At 38.1% G+C, this 18,826-nt stretch overlaps 1 protein-coding gene across 2 annotated transcripts in view; it reads left to right on the forward strand.

The window, feature by feature from the left end:
• LOC139143951 (adhesion G protein-coupled receptor L4-like) overlaps positions 1 to 17,082 on the forward strand; it is a 36,325-nt gene extending 19,243 nt beyond the window's left edge. The window contains exons 13-28 of one of the 2 annotated variants that reach the window (XM_070714572.1): positions 599 to 707; positions 1,237 to 1,359; positions 2,205 to 2,280; positions 3,041 to 3,197; positions 3,766 to 3,815; positions 4,315 to 4,429; positions 4,833 to 4,930; positions 5,123 to 5,222; positions 5,662 to 5,789; positions 6,430 to 6,519; positions 7,316 to 7,385; positions 7,677 to 7,762; positions 9,758 to 9,884; positions 13,099 to 13,140; positions 14,581 to 14,793; positions 15,217 to 17,082. In XM_070714572.1, the coding sequence (XP_070570673.1) occupies positions 599 to 707; positions 1,237 to 1,359; positions 2,205 to 2,280; positions 3,041 to 3,197; positions 3,766 to 3,815; positions 4,315 to 4,429; positions 4,833 to 4,930; positions 5,123 to 5,222; positions 5,662 to 5,789; positions 6,430 to 6,519; positions 7,316 to 7,385; positions 7,677 to 7,762; positions 9,758 to 9,884; positions 13,099 to 13,140; positions 14,581 to 14,793; positions 15,217 to 15,279 (1,647 nt within the window). In that variant the 3' untranslated portion in view covers positions 15,280 to 17,082. The remainder of the gene's footprint in view (positions 1 to 598; positions 708 to 1,236; positions 1,360 to 2,204; positions 2,281 to 3,040; positions 3,198 to 3,765; positions 3,816 to 4,314; positions 4,430 to 4,832; positions 4,931 to 5,122; positions 5,223 to 5,661; positions 5,790 to 6,429; positions 6,520 to 7,315; positions 7,386 to 7,676; positions 7,763 to 9,757; positions 9,885 to 13,098; positions 13,141 to 14,580; positions 14,794 to 15,216) is intronic. The other variant, XM_070714573.1, reaches the window with a different exon arrangement.
• The last annotated feature ends 1,744 nt before the right edge of the window (positions 17,083 to 18,826 follow it).

Consider the following 18,826-nt stretch of genomic DNA (forward strand, 5'->3'; position numbering starts at 1 on the left):
GTCATCGTTGCGAGGAAAGTCATTCTGTGTCTAACATATGGATTAATTTTATGCACGTGCAAGGGCATGGGATGTGCGAGAGGATCATGTGATGAACATCCGCAGGTCAAACAATAACGGATCTATTAGGGATATAAGAAACAAGTATAGCGTAAGGCACTTTGCACGTCATAAAATAAGTTTCATAACTTTTGTCCTTTTCAAGCCTCGGTGGGATATAATTTTCCGAAAGTTGAGAACCTGACATAAAGTACAACTACAGTTTTGAGAGTCATGTTTTAATCACAGATATGATATGTACTTAAATCTAGAGACCACAGCAAATCAACACCACTGAGATGTAATCCTAACTGCCGAGTCAGGCGCACTTTGGTTTATTCAACGAACTATTTAAACTGTATCTTTTTGTATATTTTACGCTATTTTTGTTTTGTTTTAACAAACGAGTCTTTTTTATACTGCCAAAACTATGTCCAGATTATTAGTGTTCAACTTGTCACCACAGCTTTTTCTCAGTAGTGCAGAATCGTTGATTTGCTTTGACAAACTCTTTAGTGTCTCTGTTTTCATATTCGAGTTTTTTGCTCTCTTTCCAAAGAGGAAGGGTTACGACACTGGCGTCCTGGTCATTTTCGAAGCCATTGAAACCTTTGGACGGTCCATGGCTAAGCAGAACGACATCACAGCGGCAAGCACCAAGAATATCGGTATGTACGTCGTACGATTACTGTGTTGAAAAACCCTCTAACTCTCGCAAATGTGTAATTGGCTGACACTTACGAAAATTGAAGATAACAGTTGACTGAAGTACGCGCCTCGAAAGTGAACATGAAAGACAAACTTTTGCCAAAAGTTTCCTCAATGAAAGCTTCAGGCATTCTCTTGCTAAATCAAGAATATAAAAATACCGGGTCACCGTGCAATGCTTGGTACTAGAGAAACAAATCACCTACCATTTACCGAGATTTAAAATTCAAAATGGCCGCCATCCCCGTTCTAACTCTGTGGGATCAAAAAATCCATTTTCGAAAACAACGTAAATAATTTTTGCTCAAAGAACTATAAAATGAGACCCATAAGTGGTAGACCAGAATAGAATTGTGAAAATTGTAGAGTCCTAATATCTGTCCAGGAAGCGCATTCCACCTTAACGGTACCAAAGTGATATGTTTTATATTCAGATGTGAACACATAAAATTGTATATACACAATCGATTTTTTGTCTCTCCTTTTTAGGTATGAAAATCGAGTTGATCTCATCAAACCGGATGTCGAAACGCTCCGTAGAAAACTCCGAAAATGCTTGTAATGGCACATGCTTAATTTTGCCCTCGTATCTGCTACACAGAAATGCTTCAGGTAAATTGTAATGTTTTTAAGACGGTTAAAGCCAGATAACATACACTTGACAAATAAAGCTCGACTTAAGACAACATACGATAATGCTTACACTGCAGAAGGTTTACCAAGTATTTCATGAAAATTTATATAGTTGCTTGGAACTCTGAAATCCTTTGTTTAATTTTTCATCTAGTAGCACAAAGGCTACCTTTCAATGTTTAATGCATTATTTGTAATGTCAAATGGGGAGGCATTCGTCTCCATTGTCTCTTAAAAGTGCCAGCAAATAATGGCTTTTTGATGTTTTCTTTCACTATTTTTGTTTTTAATGTCAACTACAGTTTCTTATTTTTCTCCCCTGAGTATGTTGAGATAAGACAATTATTCAGCTCGTAAACGCATTCCGTATATGTGTATAGTGTTGACAAGTGAATTCCGGTCCGGACTGAAATTCAACTTTAAACAATAATAGTTTACAAATGTAGACATGCTTTTCGACAAGCAACTTAGAGGTGTTCCAACATGCGTCTGGAGAAGAACGAGAGTTTGTTGTTTATATACAAAACAAAAATAACGACAAAAAAATCATCAAGAGGTACAGCTACTAGCGCTTAAAATTTATCAAACCTCAGGTTTGGTTTGATTTCGAGAAAAATGTCAACAGCCCGAGTGAATATCGGTTGACACAACCTTCGAAGTGAAAGATTTCTTGAGGGGCCTCGAGCTATCCCTTATTCCAACGACTCCCTAGGTTACCGGCGAATAACAGCGGACTGTTTCCACCAATTTCAAGTCCTCTTGTTAGCTAATGAGTAAAAACTAAACAAGGAAGTGAGAAAGAATACCATCTGGTCCTCTTCCAGATGAGCTTATCGTCGTAACGTTTAAGTACCGCAATCCCGCTGACCTTATTGTTCCACCGGAATCTGTCGGAACCGGGTAAGTTAAAGTTAAAACTTGTTTTAATCATAACGTCTAGTTTGACCGACATAAAAACTTTTTGCTTCCTTTAAGGACCTTGGATGGTTACAACACGCGCATAACAGACGAAACCGTTCCCTTCGCGATTGCCTTTTTGTTTTAGAACTCTGGAAAAAATAATCAACTCACTTTGTAAAATCGCAATTTCTTTCCTTTTAATGAAATATGTTCTGTCGCCTCTACTTCACACTCTTGTCAAGAATTTTCGAAACAATGCTCATTACGTTGGGCTCACTCATGATATGTCTAGTTGTCATTCTGTGTAAAGAAACTTTACTTGGAGAGGTTTACTGCTCGAAAAGAGTATTAATTGTGAGTCTGTAGTATTCTCAATTTCCATAATAAAAGTATTTTGCGTTGGACAAAGTAAGATTGGTAATCCATCTTGTGTGCATCGTAAGAGGGCGTGACCTCATTGGTCATCAGCCACAAGCTGTCACGGTATGTTGATGTCAGATGTTGGTAACGGTATTTCTTGTTCCTGTATTTAGGGATTTATAAGATATTTTATTTATGAGATATCGGAAATGAGCTTTGAAAAACAAAAATGTATGGGAATTTAAACTGTTATATAAAACTTCTATAACTGGGTCATTGAATTCTGAACAGTTTATTTTAAACCTTGGATGGTAAAATTACATTAAACCTTACTCATATAACCTCCGACAACCCCTCCCGAAATGTAATGGTCTATGCCGCGTTCACAATCCATACACAGGAGAAAGGTGGAGACGAGGACATGGGTCGATACCATTACAGCAACTAAGATAGTGAAACGAGTGAACACGGAAGTCATCTCTGTCAGCATGTTTGATAACGACGGTGCAATCAAAGCACTGGAAGAACCAATCACAATAGAGTTTGAACCAAAAGAGGTACGTCATAGTATTTTGTGATGACGTAAAATAAGATATTTCGCTATCTGTCAAATGCTTAGATTTACGATGAGAAAATAGATCGATATCGTTTTATCGGGGTCTGGACTTTGTTTCCGACTGAGATAGAAAGTGTGTAATATTAAAAAATATAGTTAAATTTGTTAAAAACAATTATGGTTTTGAGAAGATCGTGGAATCTATTTCTCATTATTTTACGATGAATTTTACTCGGCCAGAAGCTCAATAAAAGCAAACAAGCTAACAGACGAACAAATAATGGAATAACTGATTAAAGCGATCGATCAATCATTCAATAGATCGATTGATCGATCAATAAATTAAAAAAAATCCATTGTTAACCAGTGAGTTTGCTAAGTTTATATTAGTAGCAAATTATGGATAAGAGTCAACAGCAACAACTGACAATGAGAAGATGTTGCGATAAATAAAGCGAAAAGGGGTTTATTTTCCTTCATTCTGGAGTCAGATAAGTTACATGTGTGATGTCTTCTTAAATCAGTAATTGGCCCACTAATCCAAGTCTCGCACACTTCTCGTCTTTCAGCTCGGTTACGGTGCCAAGTGTTCCTACATGCAATATGGTGATTCCTCAGGGTGAGTTGTTTAACTTGAATCTTTGTGCCTTTTGTCAACGTGACCGATGTTTTTTTTGACTCCACTACATCGTCCAAGAGTGAGCACGCACATAAAACATTTCAGAACAGCACTTGAAGGAGAAAGACAAGGACGAGGGAATGCACAAAGACTGGGAAAAGGATACAAATATAGACAGGCATCTCGAGGTAGAACACATAGCGAGACATGCAGAAAAAGACAGCTTTTAATAGTTTGATAAAGTTTAAAGTGCTTGAGAATCTATGATAATGTCAGCACACGACATTACATCCCAAATGAAGTTACCAAACTCGACACAACAATTTCACGAAGGTGTAAAGTTACTGAGCATGCGCACATGATTACCATAACAATGTGATGTATCATCGGTAGAACCATAGAACCTTAAAAAGGGTCGATGGTAGGACTTGACACGACACATTGCTTTCTCGATAATAAGCTTACTTTCAATTATCCTTTGCCTTCAAAATCGGAAAAGCGTCTGGAAAACCGATGGATGTACCCACGTCCAAACTTCTGGTCCAGAAGTTATATGTAAATGTGATCACCTGACAAATTTTGCTGTTGTCATGGCGATCGGAAAAGAGCCAGTGGTGAGTTGTTGTTACGATTATTTTTCTAACGGGTAACATGTCGCCGGGAAATACTGTATGAATGAATGGGCAGTAGTATACACTTTTATCCTCACAAAACTACCCTGATTTCGTTTTTGTTCTTAACCTCATCGGAAGGCTGTTACACTTCTCAGCTGACCAGGAGCTGTTGCAACTTTTAATGATTTTCTCAACAATTTTCATTTTCTATGTACATTTGCAAGCCCTTGTTCTACTCCCAGTGGAATATCGCCGCATTTTGACAAAGTTGTTTCTGGAGTGTTACAGTGCCACCACAGCTTGAGGGTGAAGAATTCCAACTAATTGATTTGCCATTCTCAGTAGCCAGTATGTTCGTTATACCAATGAATTCGGTCGGTATCTTTCCTCTCTTGTCTTTCAGCCGTTCGTCCTTGAAGCTCGATATGGTATTCTTCTGGCGACGGACTACATAGCTATCGTACTCATGGTTATCACACTGATAACGATCGGGTTGTCAAGGCAAGTTGCTGATTTCTACTTAACCCTTGAATCTCCAAATGTAATTGAAATCTTCAAACTGTATTGTCAATGTCGGAAGAAATTTGTGTTGTCACTTGAACAGATCATGAAATCATGATTTTAGATATTCAGAACGCGTTATTTTCCTTCGTCTTGTAATTTCGATTGATAATTTCGTTACTTTATTTACAGGTTATTGAGGGATCGATATTTTGTACTGGGAAACATGGCTGCGTCTTTTATTTTGTTACCCTTGTCGGTAGTGCTCAATCTGTCGAACACCACGGAAGGGGTAAGTTTCATCCAACGATGCCCTGAAAGACTTCTAAATAGTGTGAAAAGCAAACTTTCATTCCAGAGAATAAGTTAAGAGATACGGCATCCTAGAGTGTTAGTGGTCTGAAAGTAGCAGTGAACGAAAAAGACATTAAAGTGCTAGCCACCTACCAATATGTACTAAAACATCTCTCCCACCTCCATTGGTAACTACATATGTAAGTACGACGGTAGGTACATACCGAGATGCACACAACTACATACATACATACATACATACATACATACATACATACATACATACATACATACATACATACATACATACATACATACATACTTGGTGTTACGTCTTCTCCAACACGAAAATGCTCGGTGCTGTATTGCTGAACATTTATTGTTATAAATCCGTTTCAAATTAGGCCTAATGGAATGCTTTTACTTCTAATGTACAGTCCAGTTGTACCATCATTGAATTCATTTGGCACGTGGCCTTGCTGGGTAACTTCATCTGGATGGCCTTCTACAGTGTTCAACAATTCGTCAAACTGAAGTTCTACGTTCTCAGCAATAGGAAATATAAGTAAGTCAGCACATTTTTTTTAAATATTTTTCTTCTTCCCATTATTACGATGAAGGCACATCCGTGATCAGAAATATTCAAGGTCAGATACTTTTTCTTCAATTGACGATATTTTGGCTCCTGCAGCGATAAGGTTATAGAAACGTTGACTTTAATTACTTTAAAGCCCCATAAGCTGTAACTTTTACCTATTTTACCTATTTTTTTGTTCAGTAAAACATGTTAAAACGTCAATAAAATATGTTCAGTTCTCCGAAAATGATGTATTTCCATAAAAATAAATCATAAATTACCTCCCACGCCGATGCACAGCCGCTAAAAAATCAGCCGCGCCAAGCGCCAGATGTCAACAACATTGTATTCCAGTCCGGACCAGAATGGAAATTGGCAACTTAAAATTGCTTGTTGTTGGCCTATGGTACGTGTTGTGATCCCAAACTAATGTGTGATTCTGTGTTATTTGATAGGACAATTAACATAAGTAAGTCATCATTGAAAACAAAAATAGGGGAAAATATGTCAAAAGTTACAGCTTATGGAGCTTTAATTTTGAAAGGGACTATATTGTCGTTATTGTGTCGCTCCCTTTCTGGTCAAAATCTGAATTCGTCTCCTTGTTCGGTGTATATATCCTTCCTAGGCTTATCTATGGTGTAATTGGCTGGGTCGTACCTATGGTATACTCGATGTTCTGGGTAATATTCGAAAGTCAAAGCCGCGGGGAAAACAGGTAAGGGACTTGATACCACGTGCCATGAATTTCTTTATCTCTTTGCGGCCAAAGGCAAGCAAGCGCTTGATTATTAATTTGAAGTTTCGTTGAGGAAAATTTGAGCCAAAGTGTAAACCTTTCGCTTTCGAGTTGTATACTACCTCGCGAGATGTTATGTAGGAATAAAAAAACTACATTGAATCACTGGAATGCTGCACAGGAACATACTAACAGAAAGTTAAGTGCGAGTATGTCGATATTTAAATGATCGCGGAGTAGGGACTTATGTGTTAGTCTTGTCAGTCAGTATGTTCGTCCGACTGTCTGAAAACTTTTATCGGCGATACCTTGGCGGATTTATTCAATGTTGGTAGAAGGATATGTCTTGTATGCACATCGAGTTGGTTTACGATATGATCTTATATTGCCGCCGGGTAGTCACTTTGGTACAATATTTTCACGTCTAGAGTAGTGCGTCACCAAAATTTGCCTGCAGTGGATCGATTTGTTTCAAAGTTGGCACAAGGACAAGACAGACTCTGTTTCAACAAGAGAGACTCTCACTGAGCGATATGAACAAGAGATTGTCATACACAGGGATGTCGATTTGTTTCTAATACATTCATATGTATTAGTAAATCAGTACAAGTACAGGGAGCCATGTCTTAACATACGTGTGCCATGTCGCGCTACAATGATTGTGCCAAGTTCAAACACAATCTGTTACAATCCAAACAGGAATCAATAGCTCCGAAAAACAGTTGATCCAGCGGGGACTTTGTCATTAATGATGACTGTATTTTCTGTCCTGTAGTTGCCTCCACACGATAGGAACCGGTAACTTAACCCTGCTTGGTCCAGCTGCTGCACTGGTCATTATCGTGGTAAGTTTTTAGTTTTCTCTAACATAAATGTTTTATTAGGTGAATTTTGCGAACAAACTGTATCGGTGGTCGCTCATTGCAGTGTCGAGGTAAATCTGACGTGGTTTTGGACGACAAAATGTGTCGTTCGCACAATGGCGCGGAATTTACCATTCTAAACAAAGTTTCGCTGTTACGTCAACATCTGCGGTGGAAGTCGAGCGACAATTAGTCCCCAGAAGCAGAAGCAAGGAAAACCTAACACATGCGCACTGATGACTGATAAATCATAACGTGTGTTTCCCTTCACAGGTTACTCTGATTTTGCTGCGGCTTTCGTTCCGCTACTTCGACACAGTCCTTGATAAATACGATCCGATTGAAATAGAGCAAATCTGGTGAGTCACCTTGCCCAAACACATTTTCAGATGTACATGTTAAAAAAATCTGCAAAAAAATCGAACCGTGATATAAAAAATAAAACTAAACCAAAAAGCAAGCAAATGAATGAAAAACGCATGTCAAAGGAATCAATTGAAACTTAAGACGTACTTGTAGTAATCTTGTCGCACACCTTAGAGTTGTAGTGTGGATTGTCAATGTGAGCTGCGGGTCTGATCTATTCAAATGCTACGAACGATCAGAGTCGGATTCTGTTTCTTTCCTGGGTGCCATGTCCACGTTATACTGCAGCTGCCCCGGCTTCAACGGAGATTGCGCCCTCTAGTTTGCTCAAATCATGTGTAATTTTTACATATTTTGGCAACTCTGAGGGCGCTAACACTTTGAGCCCGCAGATAATCCCATAAACAAAAAAAAATAAAGTGGAAAATATGGTGTTAGTTTGCGTAGCTTAGGTAAAGTTAATAACAGGCATATAATCACGAAAAAATCAGACCTAATGTAAAAGACTTGCTATGAAAACAAACTGCATAAGTTCCTGTGTAAGGATAATTGCATTACATTTTGAAAAGTCTGACTCTTAATGTTTTAATGATGACCCCCTAAGTGACTGTACGAACTTACAACAATGATGTTACAGGGCCAGTAATGCTTACTTCTGATAATTTTTTTATAATTTTTGTTTTGAATGTGAACCATAATTTCTTTCTCTACTCCCCAAAGCATGTTGATCTACACAGTATTCAGCTTGTCAACTCAGCCTGCACATGTGAAACTGCATTGTTATTGTTGAAAACTGACTTCTGGTCCGGACTAGAATTCAAATGTAAACAATAACAATGCATTTTACACATATAGACGCTAAGTTGACAAGCATAATAGTGGGTGTTTCAATATTCTTTGAGGAGTAGAATAAGAGGTTGCAATTGATATACAAAACAAAAATATCATCAAAAAATAGCATTACTTGTCCTTTACATCCAGTGAGGTCAATGTAATTGAACGTCTTGTAATAGTCATATGCTATGCTGTATATTTTTATGGGCAAGCACGTAATCAGGATTTGCGATATTCCTCTTTAATGCCACAACATTTGATGCAGTCACACCAAATGTCAAACTGGTATACGGTATCTCAAATAATTAAAGGTATACTGTCACCTGTTCAAATTTTGTCACAGTTACCATGTTAAGAGAAAATCTAACCAATCACAGATTTTAAGCGGGTGGCTGCTTTTTAAAACAGCGCCCTCGCATGGGAATTTTGAATACCAAGGAACGCCCCCTTGACCATATATGAGCATATTTAGATTACAGGTGACTGTGTACCTTGAACGCGTTCAAAAGTGTGTGTGATGGCCGAATGAGAGCGAATGCATGACGATACACTTGGAAGTTTATAATCCAATACCTATAGACTTGCATTGACGACAAGTTTGTATCGATATTTAGTAAAATGCCCCTCGGGGACATGTATTCGGATTCTCAATTTTTTCCATATTTACTTTTATGATCTATCACTTTCGGGACTCTTGGAGTTATAAAAGGGCAAAGTCTTAGTTTCTCGTAAAAATGCACTACCTTAAAGGGATATAGTCGTCGGAACTGCGCTCAAAGGTCGTATGGGACCCATACCACCCATGGCGACAATGTATCCAAGGCACAATGGTGATTGATGACAGTTAAAACATGTCTGTCATAATCTATCATCGTATAATTTAAATGTTGCAGCTACGATGATGAGTTGCATCTTGATATCGTGCACTAAATACATTGTTCGTAAACAAGAAACTCGCACAGGCGCAGTTCAGACCACTATATCCCTTTATGGACTCCGATGTACATTTTGCTTTCCAAATTTTCACAAAAGGGTGGATTTTTTTAAGTTTTCAAATGAAGATGAGAAAAAATACTGTTGATGAAAATGAGATCTCTCATATTACACTGATACCAGCAATCGTAGATGAAGATCATATTTGTATTTGTTTGTAGGGAGGAGACACACTGTGGAATGTTCCTCGTAATGTCGATGATGGGGACATGGATGTTCCAATTTGTCTACATCGTCACCGATTCTCTCCTGTCTGGATACTTGTACGCAGGCGCGATATTAACCGAGGTAGGAAGCACCGTGACGTTTCGGTGTTTTGATTGGAAAATATATCAAAATGCCGAAAATCTTTTTCCGCTGTGGTCCGTTAAAACAATGGCACGTGACAGTCAAGTATTACCCTGACTCTCTCTTGGTTGGATGCCCACGTGTGTCGGTGCTTGTTGTCGGGATTCAATTTTAATTCAGTCGGGTCTGACAGAACTTGATTTGTGTCTGGCAGGAAAATCCACATGAACGATGTTACTGCATGGTCAGAATTATCGCACTACACGCAACGTCTTTATGCGACCACATTTCGCGCTAACGCGAACTCTTAAATTTTACATATGAGAATGATCAGAAAGTTACTATGGTTACATGTGTTTTACTTGAAGGTACAATGTGAAGGATGTTGTGACGGCCGAAAACACGACATACAATCGTCGCAAACACAACACAACGCCGTAAACCAATTTCAGTATACTGGACAAGATAACTTGAATGAATATTCACTGTAACTATGTGTTTTCCTGCGACTTACATCGCATGACGGTCATTCTTATATACCGCATCCGAATTTTCACGAAAACCGAGACAAATTCGCTCACTAATGACGAGATACCTTGCCTGTCAGAAGCTGACCCAATCCCTTCTTAAATGTATGCACCGTATAATGACACAGTTCAGAAGAAAATAAAGTGACATAAAATATTTTATCATAAGCATTAAATTTCTCCTGGGATCTTCCTTGTAAAATCCAGACAACCGAATCCATAGATTTTCGCATCAGATTCTTTGCCTTTTAGAGAACGTCCTATTCCATGGCATCGTACAATTTCTACAAGTCTGTTTAACATGAAGGAATAATCATCAACAAAGTCTGCTGCTCTGATAGTTGTGTGATCGCGTAACAGCGAAGTGATAGCAAAACTTTTAGTAATCCCACGCAAGTAGGTACAAAATAAGAGCTTACAATGCAAAAGTTCATGCAAAGAAGATATTTAAGCGAATGATTCAATTCCTTGCCTCTGTTTTGAATTATCAGTTATTTAAAAGCCAGTCACGAGTTTAAACTTTTAACAAACTAATACATATTTCAGCAATGTATCGTGTTTTGGGAAGGGAAGTTTAAATCATAGCTTCAGTTCGTCGTCAAATTTTTGCACAAAATTTAGTTTTAGGGAGTGGTTTTGAGGTCAATCCCATGAGTTCATTCGTTTACAATTCGCGTGTTCTAATTAATCGCGGTTTCTATGGACACCCTAGAAATAGTCCGCTGTGACAATGCATGTCCCCTAGGGACAGTCAGGCAGACACGATGCTATAATTGCTGATCGCCAGAAGCCAGCGAGTAGTTCGATTAATTGCTCGCCAAAGCCAGTTCGCAATCACCATCGATTCGATCAAATAATAATGAATTTTTTCATTATAGTTTTCTTTGCATACGTTATGATCGATCACTTTGTCCTGCAGCTTGCTGAAATGATTAATCAATAATTAGCAACCAGCTAACGTCGCTTACTTAGCGGATAAACTGTGTACGATTGCACAAGAAAATTCGCAACGATCGTGACAGTTTTCCTGTTAACAGTGCAGTGACATTATCTGAATCAAGTTCAAGTTGACCAACTTCATTTGACGACATATCAAGCATAGGAAAGTACAATGTATATTGGCGAATGTAAAATGGGTATACGGCATCTTACCATCGCCTGATAGTTATCGCTCAGAGTTTGACATTTGTTAAGCCAACGATAAATGTCTCATGATGGTATCAGGATGTGTTGAAATGATAAAATAAAGGGCTAGTAGTTTTTTCAGCTATTTGTGGTGTGTGCCAATTGCAAGCTCTTGTTCTACTTCCTAAAGTGTTTTGAAACACCAAGTATTTAGCACGCCAACAAAGCGTTTGCACCACAGGAGGCCAATTATCTGGTTGTTGTTGTTTGTATTGTTTTTTATGTTTATATATTAGTCGTGTTGTTGTTGTTGTTGATTAATGAAATTAAACGAACATAACAATTTCTTTGTTGTTATTTCAAACGTAATACAGATGTCTTAAGAAACACTATAAGGACGCTATCATTATTTGACCCAATGCAACTCTCTCCAAATCTACTTTCTTCATATACTTATACGTTGGGAGAGAGTTGTATCGGGTCAAATAATGACAGCGTCCTTTCAACAACAACAACACAATAGTTATTTTCGTTGAATTTAATTTGTCAACAACAACAATACCATGACTAATATCAATATAAACAACAACACAAACAACAACAAAACCAGATTACTGGGGCCCCTTTGTTTGTACATGTAAAATGCGCCGTTTGTTATATACATATGAATGCTAGTCCGCACCAAAATTCACTTTTCAACAATAACAACGCACTTTATTTACAGTTTGAGTTGACAAGCTGAATACTGTGTATCTCAACATGCTTTGGGAGTAGAACAAGAAACTGTAGTTGACGATAAAAACAAAACTAGTGAAACTCGTCACCAAAACTTACAGCAGTGATCCTTAAAACAGTTAAAGATTGGAGTTCACAGGCAACTGGTAACGAAAAACCTGAAGTTTTATCTGTTGAATAGTATTTAAGCAAAAAATATTTTCAAAATGTTTCCGACTGTATTTCTACTGATATTTAAAAAATGAATATTTAATGGTTAGTTTCGCTTGTTGGCTGGAAGATTTACTTTAGGCCTTTTTGAAGGAGAATAGAGCGTAAAATATTAATATGATATGACACCTAGCAAGTATGTAGCAAATTGTTTCTCGGAATTGCCGCTTCTACTATAGCCAATTTGGAAATTTCTTTTTTGAAATTGCACCTAAGATGTCCACATCGTCATTATTTCAATAGTGCATTTTTGTAAAATATTAACATCTCCAGTTTTTGTTTTGTTTTGTTGGTTTTGTTTTCTTATGGGAACATGTAGAGTTGAATTTCTTCTGTCAACACTGCCTTTATACGTAATGCCTCCATTATTGTGGACAGTTTGTAAAATCTAGACTCTATGTCATCAGTAACAAAGTAACTGGTGGGGAATTTTGCTGGTTCGAAAAATTAAAAAAAAAACGCTCGCCGCCTCTGAAGCTTTGCCAAAAATGCCGAACAATAAAAGGTCAAATATCGTTATGTCTGATCAATCTTATTGTCTCATTTCAACATCGAACGGTTCTGTTCCTAACATATGTTAATCACCTAAAGTTCATCGTATTTGTTTTCTGTCCCAGGGTTCTACCGTCTTTCTTGCCGTCTTCGCAACCAATCACGAGGTAAGTCACAGTGTGTAAGAATCTGACGAGTAAATGACCTTTTCATCGTTATATGAACGCAATCATGTTCGACAATTTTGGAATTATAATGGTGGGACTATAGGTAGGACAGTCGGCCGTTCAGACTCGCGAAATTCACATTTATCAATGTTGTTGAACTTCCTCTTACAAAACAAGTTTTCTATATTAGAAGATAAACAAAGAAAACCAAAAAAAAATCACATGTTCGTTTTCTGAACTGGACTTTTCATGCACATTCTCTCCGAACTACATTCCTTAACCTGCACTGCACTGATCGCGTTCTGTACGCTTAAGGATGAACGGACCTCGAGGACAGATATTCGGACTCTGAAACTCTTCCAATCCTTTTCTGATCTACCCCTTGTAGGGTCTAATTTTAAAGCTCTTAGTGTAAGAAAACTTTACACTGTCTTAGTTTTTCGAAAATGGAAAATTTCATTTTTCCCGATAGAGTTAACACAGGGATGGCCGCCATTTTTGTACGGTGACCCCTAATTTTTATTTTTGATTTTGTAAGAGAACAGTCAAAGGCTTCATTGAGGAAAGTTTGAGCAAAAATTTAAGTCTTTCATTTTCGAGGTGCATACTACCTTAAATTAGCGGACGTACTCAACACAGTCCTCGTCCGCATGCGATCGTGTGACGCAGTTTATGACAGGGCATTCTGAAAACAACTATACGAAATATTCTGATATCGAAGAAGTCTGCTAATTTACAACGATTCTTTACGAGGTTGATTGTCTAAATTCACAGAAAACATCAAGAAAATCTAAAAAATACTACACGTAACCATGACTACGTGTAGAAGTGTCGTTTGCCGTTCCGAACGCCTGTGTAGTAGGCGATGACCGTTATACATGATGTAGGTGACCCAAAGACGCTTCGCTCACTCTCAGCTGTACCCCTCGGACATAAATCCCGGTATTTTGGGAATAAAGAATCCTTTTTCACCGTTATCGGGAAAGAGGGCCGATGACACTAGCCCAGCTCCGGCCAAGGTCATTTGTGTCATCTCGGTAATTTTGTTCGTGTGTTTAAATAGAGTAATTGTACACTGGAAGCATATTAAAGTGGGTGACTTACAATTGCGCCTCATCACATGTTTTTTTCTATTCACGTTACGCACGATTAGTCAGATTAAGCGCAACTTATAGATGAATACATCGTTATTGCAATCGAAATATATGTAGCTGTCGGTGCTTTCAATTTTGTCACTCTCATAAATCAATGATACCCATAAATCGTGTTTATTAAAGTGCACAGACTCACTCGAACTTAAAAAAAAATGCAGTTTTATACACAGTAAGTCAGAAACTTTATTTAGTTCTGAATGGCGTGTTCTTCTTCCCTTGTTCAAGAAATAACGCGGCAGTTTTTCATGTATAATGCAATATCCACATGTATTCGCACTTTCTGCAGTTGCTTCAGTCAGCGAGAGTGAAACTGTTCGGCGACGAAGAAGAAAGAGAAGCCCTCGGGGAACTTCGGGAAACCGAAGATATTCGCAACGCTATGAGGAAGGACATCGACAAGGAGATCACGACTAGAAAGAAGCGAATCGAGGACACTCTTCGAATGAAAGCCATGAAGGAAAAACAGAGAGCGGACGTCATTGTGAACGCTTTCTCCTTGGTACGTAAGCCCCGGATGTGCACATGCGTAGTTTTAGGAGAGTCGCTCAGGTGTTCAGGAGATCACATATCGCAAAGTTAATTACATATTGAAGATGCCCAAAATAATGTTATAAATATCTATATCAACTACTGCAACTCTGTGTGGCCCTTTTCTTAAGATGAAATTTCAGAAGTGCGCGGTTACTTTTTTGCGGCTGCGTTATTGCTTATCCGACAGAAATTTCGCCCTTCATCTTATCATGAAAGGGAAAATTAAGACGCTGGCGATAGTCTGAAGTTATCATAATTCTCACAGATGTATGCCGATGGCTTACATGTACACACCGATTGGAAAATATCTTAAACTCTGTGAACGTCTTTTGAAGTTGAAATTGACGATTGGTAGCGATAAACTGTTTCATTTTGTTTTCGTTCTCTTAAGGCCACTCGATCCGTCTCGAGACAACAACACCGTCAGGTCGCGCCGGTTGAGGAAGTGTTCTAAACCGTCGAACTACAGCGAACTACAACTTCCTAAGGGGCTGAATTCTCTTCAAGTTTCATGACATTTGACCCGATGTGAATAATGAAAAGTGATGATCACATTCTACTTGTCCTCGGATAGGCTGTCAAAAGACAGTGGGCAACCGTATTTCACTGAAAAAAATCGTATATATAAATCTATGAAAGCAGCATTGACAACAGATGACAAAAAAGTAAATTGATGTATTTTAGAAGATGTAATTATGCCATTAGTCCTGCTGTGCACGACTGTGCAATACTGGCTAGACTTGTTTATTACTCTCAAGAACAAGATATAAAACAAGTTTTTAAGTGATAACTCCAAAATGGCTGGTACAACAGTAATTACGACATTTTGTACAGAATCAGCTCACACAGGTAAATGCAGAAGATATCCATAGATGGTGATAGTTCATAGTGCTGGCAATGCTCTGTAGACTTGGAATTCACAGAACCAAGAAACAACTTGGACGAGTGTGTGTCGTATATCAGACTGTGGAATTTATCTATTAACTTCAAACCAACATGTTAACAAAAATTACACTTTGTTATAATTATAATGTTTGTGATACACATGAAGATTTCTGATGTGATTTTTAGATTACATATTTCTTGTGAGGATCACTTTGTTTTTGGGATTTCTTTCTGTATTTTCAGGGTTTGTATGCAATTTAATAGCTATCATGCATTCCTGATAATTAGACAGCAACCTGATCTTAGCAGCGCTGTCCAGCTGAATATTTCATGTTACTTTTTATAATTCAAAATCGAGAGATCATGCATTTTAAATAATCTCGGCGATCATACAGAGATTATAAATCGACACGAAAAAAACAATTTGAAACGAAACAACAAACAAACATATCCTAAAATGTCGACTATAGTAAAGTTCAATTTCAGCCAGACAAAGATTTTGAAGAATTGTATTTGTTCCAGAAGAATTTTCCCTTTTCCTATTGGCTAATTACAAAATAAATACATTTTAAATGTTCCAACAATATATCGACTGTACATACACCCCACATGTCTTAGAATAACGATGTCCATACACTGATTGATGTAGTAGATATACCGGCCAGTGCCCTTTTTGAATTAGAATGCCCCCGGGGCACAGATATTCGGACTCTCACATTTTTTACGATTCTTTTTTGATCTATCACCTGTAGGGGCTCTTAGAATAAGAAAGATTTTCATCATTTTAGTTTTCCGAAAGTCGAACATTTTATTTTCCCTAATGCAGTTAACACAGGAATGGCGGCCTTTTGAATTTCAAATACCAGTATATGTTAGGTGTTTTCTAGTACCAGACATTGCGCGCTGACCGCTGATTTTTATAGTTGATTTGTTAAGAGAAGTTGAAGGTTTCATTTAGAAAAGTGTGAGCAGAAGTTTAAGTCTTTCACTTTCAAGCCTTAAACTTTTATCCGTGACCATGATAGGCTTTGCCGCCCACACTCTCACTTTTTCACTGTACATGTTGCACTTCATTAAAATTTTAAATCTCATTAAACCCCATTAGCAAGGATAATTTCTAAAATGAAAGAAATATGGCTTTACTAATAATGCTACTCTTCCGCTAATATGTTTTGAAAAGAAATAATTTCTTCTTAATGAGAATGAGTTTTGCCTGTAAGAAAAATGTTAGTATTAGAACTTTGTCTGTGACATTGTAATTTACGTGCTTTTATTTCTAAGAACATAAATAATAATGTCAATTTCAACTGAATCACTGTTTCAAATAATGTGGCAGATATTTGACTAAAAGAATAAAACAAGCGCTTGATCTAACAGCGAGTTTTACTGATATTGGCATCGACAAAATCGAAGGTACAAACAATTATGCCGGTGTCTTAAGTACCCACAATTTTATGTTATCACCGAGAAATCGCGTACGGTGAACGAATGTCCGAATGGTCATTGGCAAGTATCTGCAATTCATAAAGTAGCCCAATGTGTCACGATCATGAAAACAACATTGAAAGACAGTGTATCACTTTAGCAACTATTTAAGACGGAAGAAGTAGTGAAAATTCCTTAAATGTATGGATCAAAATTTCATATTATGGTGATAAATTCTTAAACAACATAACTGCCATTAGAATAAACTCATGAAAACTCATAAAAGGATTATACTGAACGGGAAAAAGCACACAAAATATTGCTGATTAATTTCCATACGATTCTATTGGTATGTCACGTACGGTTGTGATGCGGCTAGTTATGGTCGGCTTTCAAATTGATACGTACACTCTGGGGTAGAACGTCGGGTAGTAGAGACGACGACAGGTACTCAGATATACTCTAAGTCGGCGTACTTTAATAGCTGAGTAACGTACAAGTTACACGGTAAACTTCTAGGACTATATACAAGTCTAGTGGTCGGGGCGTTTCAACAGGTTAACACACTAAAATGCACAGTTTATATTGAGCGAGGATCTGCGTATCGTCATGACTTTGGTATGCGTCTATAATGAGGAACGTCGCTCAAATCTAAGTACAAGGTTAACAGGATGGAAGTATCTCTCAACGCCGAGCATGGCTGAACTATCTGTCAACATATCCGGTCAATGTCAATGTTGTCTAAACAATTCATTCACTACAAGAGGATGAACGGTTACTTCAGAGGCCACGAAAATAAACAAGGGAGAGGATTCTCACGATGCACCACGAGCAGGGGTGGGGGTGGGTTACTGTCGGTCATTCATTGTCAGTCATACAAACTAAATTCAAGGGTAAAATTCTAAGCAATCGTCGGGCTATATCGCAGTTACTTGTACCGTTCATCTTCCATTTTTACGGTTACGGAATTTCCTCGGTAGTTCAACTTTCCTTCACTAAGAGGCATACACCGAGAAGATCATTGTCACCGTCTGCTTTCTCACCAGGGAAGGGAGTCGGCCTACTCCTGAAAAGACTTAGAGTCAGGATACTGCGTGTGTATTTCAGATCGCCACACTATTAGGCCACAAGGTCAATTTAGGAAAATATCTAAACAAAATGCTACACTATAATTGATGTTTTTGAGTAGGACGACAATTTCGATCACAAAGTGGCGCATCCGTGCTTTTGGTCGAAATTACCACACCGCGTCTCCTGGACACATTTCCAAAGCGCCCTCATCCCGTTTTCCTACGAATCTTCCAGTTTGATTTTGTGGACCACTTATCATCAGGACAGTAAATGTTCAAATTGGGTTGGTCTGTTTTGACACCAAAGCCCTGGGACGAGCATTCTACCTCGAAATCTAAGCGAAGATACGCTCTCACTAGTCAAGCGTAAAAACATGGCGACATGGATGAAAGAATGCAGGGAGACACCTCAACTACATTATTTGCTATGTTGTTGAGAGTTTACCAATTTATTAAAACAACGAGTTAAAATAATTTCCGCAGTCAGATATTAGAGAAAGACAGGAACTAGTCTTATAATTACAGTGTCTCCATGGCAGCCAAATGGCGGCGTGGCTTTATCCTGAATGCAACGTCGGGAAATTAGCCACGCTTGCCTTGGTTTGATGCGTGATCTTTCCT

Source organism: Ptychodera flava, chromosome 11, assembly GCF_041260155.1.
Source record: "Ptychodera flava strain L36383 chromosome 11, AS_Pfla_20210202, whole genome shotgun sequence".
Lineage (NCBI taxonomy): Eukaryota > Metazoa > Hemichordata > Enteropneusta > Ptychoderidae > Ptychodera > Ptychodera flava.